The sequence below is a fragment of the Nuphar pumila genome, chromosome 3, assembly GCF_984573655.1.
Source record: "Nuphar pumila chromosome 3, dmNupPumi1.hap1.1, whole genome shotgun sequence".
Taxonomy (NCBI): Eukaryota; Viridiplantae; Streptophyta; class Magnoliopsida; order Nymphaeales; family Nymphaeaceae; genus Nuphar; species Nuphar pumila.
In genome coordinates, this window is record NC_143251.1 from 121423548 (window position 1) to 121435713 (window position 12166).

At 37.3% G+C, this 12166-nt stretch overlaps 1 protein-coding gene across 1 annotated transcript; it reads left to right on the forward strand.

Moving 5' to 3' along the window:
* The first annotated feature begins 942 nt into the window (after positions 1-942).
* On the forward strand, positions 943-2907 carry LOC149843515 (dof zinc finger protein DOF5.6-like). Its single transcript, XM_090000923.1, has 2 exons — positions 943-996; positions 2065-2907. The coding sequence occupies exons 1-2, from the start codon at positions 943-945 to the stop codon at positions 2905-2907; spliced, it is 897 nt and encodes a 298-aa protein (XP_089857049.1).
* The last annotated feature ends 9259 nt before the right edge of the window (positions 2908-12166 follow it).

A 12166-nucleotide genomic window follows, 5' to 3' on the forward strand; every position in this document is an offset into this window, starting at 1 on the left:
CCAAGAGGGGTGGCGTAGTATGGTGGTGTTGGGGGCCTCAAACCAACACCTAACATAGGCTCTTGGGGCAGGGGTCCTAGCCTCGGAGTTTTACGCTGCCCGCACGATGACTCTAGGACGATCAGGTCTTGGTGCCAGGTGCAGTGTCTTCAAGTTATAAATAAAAAAATTGATAAAAAACAAAAAATTTAATCTGTAAATTTATTGCTTGAAAATGTCGCGTTATTTTCAGGGATCAAATTATTTTCAAAATACTGGCTATATTTGTCATGTAGGACAAAGGAATTTGGAAATTAAATATCCGGTGAAGGTCTTAGTCTGGTTATACGTAAAAGTAGGATCATGAGCTAAGACCACCCAACAATCGATTCTCAACCGGTATCCAAACCCAAGTATAACGTACGCAATTGTCTTGGATCTGATAGTGCCTAGATCATGAACCGGATCCGAATTATGCAGGACCTACCTGCTGCATGCCTGGGACTGATCGGAGTCGTTTTCTAAAGGAATCGGCTTAGCCGAGTCCACGAGGCGAACCAAGTGAGCTCGCAGGAAAGGTCCAGTATTGAGCAGGGTGTGGGCCCGTGGAGGGAGACCGTAGAGGCTACCTTGCCACCTTTGCTTGTCTTCTTATTTCGGGCTTGAAGCCCACAATCACAGCCATCTTCACTCCACATAACTCTCTCTCTCTCTCAAATCCTCCTCCTCTCTTGTACGGTCTTAGGAGATCTCCTTGGCCTCACTCTCATCCTTCCAAGATCATCCCCACCAGTACATCTGGAAGATCTCAATCTCTTTCCAGAAACTTCGAATCTATGTCATTCATTGTCTTGTAGCATAGGCCAGGAAGGACAGGAAGCGTGGTAATAAAGGAAGGGTGGGGAAAGCACATCCATTTTCATCCTCAGAATTTGGCTTAGTCCTTCTAGATCATCAATAGAGATGGGTCTTACTTCTCTTCAAGTCTGCATGGACGTCCCTGCAGATTGGTTACAGGTGAGGAGTGAGTATATAACGTTTTCGCTACAAGAAGTTTCATCCAAAGAGAATTTACATTTCCAACTTCTTGTTCTTGTTGCTTCGAGTCTCTGTTTGGGAGCCTTGACTCGGAGGTGTGTTGCGGTTTCCCCCGGTGCTCTCATACTCTCTTCTGGTTGGGAGCGGTCGTGTTGTCAAAACATTGCATTAGTAATTAATGGTGTTGGCGGCCCCAAAACCACATTTCAACACCATTCACAAGTGCATGTTGTTTGGCAACTCCGTCCTCAACACCACATTTTGGCAAAACCATATTTTGAGACTATATGGAAATGGTGTTTACATGTCAATGCATCACCCCCAAACAGAGCCTAAATAATGTTCGTTTGTTTTCTTTAGCTTTTTTGGATAGACAAATTTGCTATGTCAAAGTTTCTCTCTCTTTTTTGGGTAATGTCATGCTTTCCATCCTGTTTATATATGTTTTAAACCTTCTATAATTACCATGTCAAAAAATGTGGCTAGACCATGTAATGTCATCTCCCTTGGGGTAAGTGGTGCATCACGGGCTTACACCATCGGAAAAGCAACCGTAAGTATGGTAGATTTAGCCAGCACGACTAGGTCTCTGATCGGGGTGGGGTGGGGGTTCCCCATTCCTCATGAAAAAAAAAACTTGTAATGCCATCATCATCAACAACAACAATAGCAGCAGCAGCAAAAACAGCAATGCCATTATAAAACAACTACAACCAACTTCATCATTTCTATCTATGATAAGATTATACTTTGTTGAATTCCACCACATTGTTCTTACATGTTAACAATCCACAAAATAACATCAGCATTAGTACCATTCACCTTTGATGTTTTTCTTTGGTATTATTCTCGATGTCTTTTTTTTTGAAAGAAGGCATTATTCTCGATGTCTTCACTACCAAATGGCTACAATTACTTTCACAATCATCAACACCATCTAGTCGTCATTGTTGATCTTACTAGAACTTCACTAATGAGTGTGTGTTAGTTTATTAACATCAACAACCGAAAGAATGCTGATAGTGTCATTTTATTTTGAACCTGCAGGGAGTGATCCAAGAAGAAAGACCAGTGAACTCCCCACCTTTGGAAGACATGATCTCATGCTCTAGGCCTTTGGTAGAGAGAAGGCTGAGGCCTCAACCTGACCCCTCTCTCAAATGCCCAAGGTGTGAATCAACCCACACCAAGTTCTGCTACTACAACAACTACAGCCTCTCCCAGCCTAGATACTTCTGCAAGACCTGCAGAAGGTACTGGACCAAGGGTGGCTCACTGAGAAATGTACCAGTTGGAGGTGGCTGCAGAAAGAACAAGAGAGTCTCAGTTAAGAAAATAGAGCCACAGCCCCTCAACTCTATCCCTAGCCACCACCTCATTTCAAGCAGCTCCTCTAGCCTCCCCCTTGATGCCACTGACCTAAACCTCTCCTTCTCTGGGGTGCACCTCACTCATCAAGATGGCCCTCTACTGGGAAACCATAAGACCAGTGAGTTCAACATCTTAGGGAACCCTAGAAGCAGTGACTTCACAGTTGGTGATGTGGAGTACACAGGGGGCACTAGTTATCATGGGTTCCTGTCACCCATTAATGGGTTTGCTGCAATGGATGGATTCCATGGAACCAATCTGGGGCACCTTCAAACCAGTGAGAGGATCATGAGTTTTCCATTTGAGGAAAGTGATGACGGAGAGATGAAGCCAAGGCTGTTAAATGTGTTCAATGATGGTGTGGGCCCATCCATCAAGGCTGAGGATCCAAGCAAGAGGCTTTTCTCTCTTGAATGGCAAGATCAAACCAACTATGGAGGAGGGCATGATTCTTCATCTGCTTACTTAGCATCACTGTCTAGTTTCATGAACAACTATGGATTGTTCCCCATAAACTAAGAAGACCGACTTCTTATTTTGAGTTCTCACTTTTATTTCCTATGCAAAATTGCCATAGGAAAAGTAGCCAACTTAAGTGGTATCTTTTTGTTCTCTTTTTTTCATCGTTTTGCTTGGAGTGTGAGAATGAGTGTGTTTGTGAAAGTTAGTGCACAGATTGATGTAGTATTTTGCTTTTGTTATGAATTAATGAAGAGTGGATATGTAATAGAGACTTTCTCGAACATGGATTTTGCATGCAAGCCACTTTTTCACATAAATATGTACTTTTTCTGCTGCTTGACAAAAAACAAGTGTATTTCTGGGGATTCACAAAAGGTGAGATACATTATTGTGTGACTGATAATTGGGCTTATGATTCCATCAAAGCTGCATAAGAAGCGAATGTAGAATTGCACCCCCCCCCTCTCTCTCACACACACACACAAAAGTTGAGATACATTATTGGTGTGAGTGATAATTGGGCTTATGATTACATCAAAGCTGCATAAGAAGCAAATGTAGAACTGCACCCCCCTCTCTCTCTCTCTCTCGCTCTTTCTCACACACACACACACAGAGGGTGGAAAACACAGGCTAACTGCTCTAATTGAAAATTTTCCATGCAAAAGGTGGCTCTCTGCATTATAACGATCTGCATTATAACGTGAATGGTAATTTTCTGTGACACATTATAGAAAGAAGTAAGAACTTTCATTCATTTGGTCAGATAGAACATATTAGCGTTGTGCTGGAAAAGAAGCCCTCCTTCGGAACTTGCAACCACACACAAGCATCATTGGTACATGAAAGGATCACATTTTCACCAGTCATAGAAAGTTTCTTGGTCAAAAGCAACGAAGTTAAATGTATCTTTTCTCACAAAAAGGTTGTTTTCGAAATAATAAATTAACCTTTAACATGCATGAAAGAAGGGCTAGAAAAGGGGCTATTTTTCTTATTTAATTAAAAACTGCAGCTGTTGAATAGAAAGAAGCAAAAATATAAAGAGATGCTTTTTTAGGTATTCAATTCCATTTTCTTTTAATTGGGTATTTTAATTTAATTGAAAGGAACATGGTTTTAGGTTTCCTTCCTAACCAGATTTTGTGATTTAAACAACCTTCTTTGGTGCACCAACCAAATTTAGTCCAAGCATAGCCCTATGAAATAATTTGCTAAAATAGGTAAATATTAGAGTCGGATGAAGCCGCTTTATTGCCGAGAACTCTGCTTGGACCTCACGTTGAACAGAACAATTTCTACTTGGTCTACTTGGGCAAACTTAGCTTAACTAGGTGAGCATTAGTCCTGGTAACCAGGTCTTTGTTTTTGGCTATTTGGCATGACACACTTGCATCAACATATATATTTAGATTTTGAGCTCTTTTTTTGGAGAATCGAAAATACGGCTTCGCTCACCAAATTCATTTGTGTAAAACCTAAGGCCACTCAGATTGACCCTCGCATCGAAGGATGCATACTTATAAGTTTCGAACTTGATAAGCAGAGCCTTCATGAGTGCAGAATTTGAGTTCTTTACTAACTTACCGCTCTTTAAGTCAATAATCAAACTTGGTCATGCAATTCGTCAATCTGAGATGAATAATGACACTTGGATGGTGAAGGAGGATCAAGTGCAATGTGATTGCACACTTTTTGTATGCTGCTGCACTTGATCAAGACACTACCTGTCAGCTATGGGGCTTAACAGCAGATGTTAGGTGATCAGGTAAAATGTGATTGCCCCCTGTACTTATCAGATGGTGACCATCTGCTGCTGGGCCCGGCAGCTGACAGGATTCATTCCAAAGATGGTGGCTGATTAGGTGCAGCAGCACACTGGAAGTGTGCAATCACATTGCACCTGATCTCAATTCCTTGGATGGCTAATGCTTGGCTGCAAAACCACTCTCACCAAGGTTGATTGGAAAAAATTATGTCAAAAGTTATGCTGCCCGGAAAAATCTTGCGCTGGATTTTGAGATGTACATGAGATTTTTTTCTCAGTTTTTTTAGAGAATAATCAAACACAATTTCTTTATTGTGCATGAATACTTCACAATCAAATAAAACAATAACCTAAATATTTTTAGTTTTTTTATTCTTTTCTTCCATTTAAGGAAACCAACATTCTTTTAGAAGTACATTACGCAAACCAAACCAAGGCTCTTCCAAAATCTAAGTCAAAGTGGAAACACCCTGCTTTTGAAAGCTGTTTTATTTACATCAATTAAATCACTTTGAAGAAGAAAACACACCAATATTTTCTTTTCTTTTCTGTTTTTTAGATTGTCAGGACCCACCTCTTTTGTTTTTTTGAAAGGCAAGCTGGGACAAGGCAGACCCCCACCAGTTACACAACATACTATTCCGTTTTGAACTTGCAACGTCCCAACACATGGTGACGTGCACTAACAGCTCATCCGAAACAAGCGGAGCCCCCCCCCCCCCCCGCCGGTTGGTAGGACCCACCTCATTTACTTGCAACTCATTGGTGTAAAAATCTTAGTTACACATTGCCCATCAAGGAGTACATCCACCTTTTTGCTTCTTGTAAGTTGGGCCTTCGTGGTGACCGGTGGCACTTAAATATTTGTTGGAAGTATGACTTCCAATAATTTTGAGCAGATCAGGTCATATTGTATGTATCCAACTTATCGGTTATCAATCCCCCACCATACTCACTTGATAGAGATGTTAAGCAGGCCCCCTCTCACAGTTCCCCAAATGATATGTAGTGGGGTCTGAATATCATTACTATAACCTGTCTTGTTTGTACTCAAGGGCGTGATTGAGGAGAGGGTGTTGTGTGTTCTCCCCTAAACACAAATTTGCATGTTCCTATGTGTATGAAGGAATATCTAGGGACCCGTGATAATTCATATGCCAATGTTGCCCATGATGACTTTATAATAAAATAACATATAAAAAAGGTAGATATGCTTTTGATAGAAATGCCCTTCCGTAAAATAGATATGCGTTGAACGAAAATATCCTCCCACTCTCCGTATATACATTTGCACGTTCTGCCTTTGTTGTAGCATAAGCTAAAAACAAAGACAAAAGAAGGAAGATGAAGAGGAGGAGAGGGAGAAGCAAAGAAAGACACTTGTTAGATAGAAAACTTTTCCTGGTTCGTTCCTACCTCGTGAAGATAACTATAAATCGAACGACTGGTTCGATCATTTGGTGGGCGTCAAGGGGGATTTGTCGGCCATCTCTTTTTACAATGTTCTCTTCTTCATTTTTGTTAGGCAGTATGGAAAAAAATAATGAAGCACAAACATTCCAACAAGTGTCATTAAAGCGTCGTGAGTACCTTTCCATGTCATCATGCTATTGTTGAAGAATGTATGTCATCGTGAGTGTCATTAAGGCGTTGTTTTGTTATTTCAGGTAGAATTTATCGTTTCAATGGTTGGAAACTTGAAGACATTTGTAAGACGCTAGGACTTGTTGACAAAAATGCTTGGTTACAGATGCGAGCATGGGCCTCTACCCCATCCGGCATCATCCATTCACTCAATATATGCAATGTAACACAAATTGCGGTTGTAGTAACATGTATATTGATTTGTGAGATATTGTTTTGTTTGTAATATATTATGTTGAATTGTCTTATATCGATTTGTAAGATATTATGTGTTTTCTAGTGTCGATATGCGAAATATTGTTTTGTTTGTTCATATCGATTTGTAATATTATGATGAATTGTCGTATATCGATTTATAAGTTATTATGTGTTTTCTAGTAACGATTTGTGAGATATTATTTTGTTTGTTAATATCAATTTGTAATATATTATGCTGAATTGCCGTATATCGATTTGTAAGATATTATGTCTTTTCTATTATCGATTTGTGAGATATTGTTTTGTTTGTTAAAATCGATTTGTAATATATTATGTTGAATTGCCGTATATCGATTTGTAAGATATTATGTATTTTCTATTATCGATTTGTGAGATATTGTTTTGTTTGTTAATATCATTTTATAATATATTATGCTGAATTGTCGCATATCGATTTGTAACATATTATGTGTTTTATACTGTCGATTTGTGAGATATTGTTTTGTTTGTTACTATCGATTTGTAATATATTATGCTGAATTATCGTATATCAATTTGTAAGATATTATGTGTTTTCGAGTATCAATTTGTTAGATATGATGTTGTTTGTTAATATCGATTTGTAAGCTATTATGCTTAACTAATCGGTAGCCGTTGTTATATGCATCTCGAATAAATCGTAGTAAACGTATGCGCTGGCTAACGCAAATTGATATTTTGACAGTGTTGGGCATATCAACTAGTTGCAGTGAAGATGACATATCTCAATCATTGGGAAGTCATAGAGCAACGAACATCTGTACTATCGACGCACCTGAATAATTGAATATGTGCACTAATGATGCACATGATAAGAAGGGTGCAGGCATTGGATTCAATCTTGACTTGAATATTCTAGCAGACAAATTGCAATTCGATAATGACAATGCACTTGACAAAGGTGCAGGCACCTCAAGTCTACATAATAGTACACTTGACTATGTTCTCGTAGAGGGAATGCAGTTTAATAATGAGAAAGCTGCATACAAATTTTATAATGGTTATGCCTTAAAAATTGGCTCCAGTGTTAGATGTATTCTTGGGCAAAAAATGCGCAGGGTGTCGTGGTGAGAAAGGCGTATGTTTGTTCAAAGCAAGGTTGGAAGAAGTCAAGTGGAAATTCAACAAGGAGCAAGCCAGATTCAATATGCGGTTGTCCAGCAAGAATGGTGTTAAGAAGACTTTCGAATGAGAAATATGTAGTTCGTACTTTAATCAATGATCATAACCATGAATTAGCCGCTTCATTTATGACTCCTATGTTAAGGTCACATCGTAAAATAACTACAGCGCATGCTGCAATTGCTGAAATAGCTGATACATCCGGCATTGCACCAAACAAGACATATAATTTATGCGTGTACGTAGACGGTGGTCGCGAAAATGTACCATTCACACCTATGGATCTAAGAAACCACTTGAGAAGGAAGAGGTCAGAAAATATGAAGAATGGAAGAATATGTTCTTTGGTTGATTACCTACAGAAAAAATCAAACATTGACCTTGGTTTCTTTAGTGCAACGCAACTAGATAAAGATGGGTATGCTGTGAATATGTTTTGGGCAGATTCAAAGTCAAGAGTGGATTATGAATGCTTCAATGATGTGCTTGTTTTTTATACGACTATGAAGATTAATACAAAACAGTGGTCATTTGCGTAGTTTGTCGGAGTGAACCATCACTCACGGAGTTGCATATTAGGCGGCGCTTTTTTGTATGACCAGACCAAGAAAACCTTTGAGTGGTTGTTCAGAGTATTTATACAGGCAATGAATGAAAAGCACCCTGAAGATGTACTTATAAATGGTGATCATGCAATTGCAGCTGCAGTATCTCATGTATGGCCATATGCACATCATCGTCTATGTTTATGGCATATCTTGCAAAATGCAGCAAAGAACATAGGACACATTTTTAATCAAAAGACAAGGTTTGATAAAAAGTTTATACAGTGTGTACTTGAGGGCATAGATGAGGTCACCTTTATGTCTGATTGAGAGCAAATGATTCAGATGTACGACTTTGAAGACTGTGTGTGGTTACAACATTTATATGCAGATAAAGAGAAATGGGCATTTACATATGGAAGACAATACTTTTGTGCAGGTATGATAAGCACACAAAGAGCTGAATCTATGCATGTCACACTGAAAAAATATTATATTCATGTTTAACAATGTTTCATTTCATGGAATCGTATGAATTATTTGTAGACGATCTTAAACAAAATGAGCTTGAAAGAGATGTGAAATGCTTCAACACCCGCCCTGTAACTTTGGGCATGAAAATTTTGACGCGACCTGCAGATCTGTATACACTAACTGTATTTGAATGAACTAAGAAAGAGGTTATACAGGTCATGAATTGCAATATAGAAGGATGTATGCAATATGAGAATGTGCACAAATACCATGTTGTATGGGATGGTGAAGAGTATCCAAAAAGGCAAGAAGCACATGTTACGTACAATGTCAACAATAGAACAATTGAATGTACGTGCAAAATGTTTGAATTCAAAGGTATTTTATGTCATCATGCATTAAAGGCACTTAATCAAGAGAAAATACAAGAAATACTTGAGTCATATATAATGTGAAGATAGACGAGACAAGTAAAGATTGAACTGCTAGAGACAACTAATGTCAGTCCATCTAGTGTTGATGAGAAGTGTCAGATAGCCTCTCGTTACCAACAACTATGCATTTTGCAGATTTGGCATCGAAAAGCGAAGAAGCCTATGTATGTATGAGAAACATGTCAAGAAAATTACTTGAAAAAGTGCAGTTAATTTACCAAGAGTTTGTTGCAGCTCGTGAAGAGCAATCTAAGAAAACGAGATCGAACAATGTAGGTGAAAATCATGCTTCCCCTGACCTTTGTGAGAAGTTGGGCCAAAGCATAAACATCATCTTCGATAAGTCAAGAGTAAACATTATGGATTATGATGGAAATATTCACCTAGCGAAGGGTATCAAAAGAAAACCTGCCTCTGATGGCAGACGTCGGAGGACAAAGGGTGCACTGAAATTGGTTGGCAAGAAAATGTCTAAGAAACAACCAACCCCTAAGCAACCAAGCCCTTCACATGAATAGATATGTAATACAGTATATTGCTTCCCATGTAAATTGTATTATGTGCTACCTATCAATATCTAACTTGTGTCATTTTCAACATGCAGCAATACCCTACAGACGTGCACTACAATGTTGTAACCTGCAATCCACCAGACCTGTTTGAGTGGAATGATGGCATGAGTATGACAAGTCTTTTGGTATGTAACAATTTTGGGAGGATGTTAGCATTTCTTGTTGAACTTAATGTAGTGTCTGATATTGTTCTGTTTCATGATAGGCTCTGTTCAATTCAAAAGCGATCAACGCAGCACAAAAATCACGTGTGGATTCTTTAACTTCAAAATAGTTGTACCATTTAACTTTCATATCTTACAAATTGTTGTAATGTTTAGCATTCTATAATTCTTTGTTGTAGTTCTATAATTCTTTGTTGTAAATCGATAATTCTTTGTTGTAAATAAATAATTCTTTATTGTAATGTTATAATTCTTTATTGTAATTCTACAATAGAAATCATACTACAAATATCATAAAAATTGATACTAGAAAACAATAATATCTTACACATCGATATACAATAATTGAGTATAATATATTACAAATCTATATACGAAAATTCAACATAATAGCTTAGAAATCGATATTAACAAATAAAACCATATCTCACAAATCGATACTCGAAAATACATAATATCTTACAAATCACAAAAGGGATTTGCGGTGTATGCGGTGTACAACGGCTTGTAATGTTCGCCTTTCATCAATGAAAATTCAATAAGCGATTAGAGACGTGTATCGTTCATAAATTATTGTGATGCTCACCCTATATGAATGAAAATCGCAAAAGGAATTCGCGATATATGCGGAGAACAAAGGCTTGTAATATTCTCCCTTCGTTGACATAGACATAGCCCCTAAAAGCGATTAGGAAATATCATTGACATAGACATAGCCCGAAAAAGCAAATCGCGATAGCACGTAGCCTTCATACGTCATTGTGTAAATTGCGATGATACGTGTAATTCAATTAGACAGCTTATTGTCTAAAAGACAGACATCATTGTATAAATCGCAATGGTATAACGATTTACACAATGACGTCTATATCAGCCACATCTGAATAAAAATTGCACTGTGCATGAGTACAAATCGCGGTAAAATTGCACAGTCAAAGTTTGTGCAAATCATTTGACCTTTACCAATCATTACGTAAATCGCGATAGGAACACAACTCGTAAAAGCAAATCAGTGGCATTTTCACGCTACAAAGAGCTAAATGATAATTCTGTGTTGTAATGTTATAGTTCTTTGTAATTTTACAGTAGAAATCATACTATAAATATCATAAAAATTAACACTAAAAAACACATAATATCTTACACATCGATATACAACAATTAAGCATAATATATTACAAATCAATATTAACAACCAAACAATATCTCACAAATCGACATCAGAAAATATATAATATCTTACAAATATATATACGGCAATTCAACATAATATATTACAAATTGATATTAACAATTTGTATAATATCTCACAAAAATTATTTTAATATCTTAAATTATTGCAGAATTTACATTGTTGCAATTTGGGCGCTTGAGATGGCGATTTGCGTGTTCAACACACCTGTGCGAGGTTTGTGATTTTGGTTTATGGATCAATGTGAATTTTGTACACAGTTTTACAAAATTTGTTACAAATGTCTGTACACAAAATATTCGGAAATTGAAAGTTGAACAAAAAATTGCTCTCTCTCTCTCAGCAGTAGAAGGTAACCATCTTCACGTTATCCTTGAGAACAGGTAGATTATTAAAATGACTTCCTCTTACTTCTAGGGGCCTCGCATCCTTCATAGCTTTCAAGCTAATCTTACAGTCTGGGTTTTTGTATCATCCTCAACTAAAAAATTCATCAATTCCTCCCATAGTTCTTTGCGGAATCCAGGTATATCATCCTGAAAAAAAAAACCCAAAAATGGGAACAATATAAAAATGTAGTAATCAATAATATAGGTTAATAAATAATGTTTAAGTGTACAACATACAATGGTAAATTCTGGTGCTCGTTTATAATATATTGTTTTAATATACTTCATTACAAAGACACCACAATCGACACCATTATTTTGTAAAGGAGCATCCTCTACGACGTGAAGCCTCCACGATCCAATGTTGACACCCAACATGTCTTTGAAAAATCCAACCTGTGGTTTACGCAAAAGCAAGTAAATTCTGGGCTACTATACAAGATACAGTAATCTTAAAGATAGAAACTTACCAAATGCACAATGTCACGATCCACACTAATATTATAGTTTAAGGAGTTGTATAGCCATATTTTTTATTCTCGTACATCCAACACGTATAAGACCCAATGCTTTTCCGATTGCCACAATGTAGGAATCAATATCTGCAAATCGATTATAAAATATCTTAAAAAATAGATATAGAAATGTGTACTGATACCATAAAAATCAATGTTAAGAATCAACATATAAATCGATATTAAGAATCAAACCAATATCTTAAATCGATATTAGGAGTCAACATTAAATCAAAATAACATCTTAAATCGCTATGAAA

Bases quoted from the DNA above. Each gene is read 5' to 3' on its own strand.
- LOC149843515 (XM_090000923.1), top strand. From the start codon at position 943: ATGGGTCTTACTTCTCTTCAAGTCTGCATGGACGTCCCTGCAGATTGG. The intron at 997-2,064 runs GTGAGGAGTGAG...TTGAACCTGCAG, and splicing joins TCCCTGCAGATTGGTTACAG to GGAGTGATCCAAGAAGAAAG.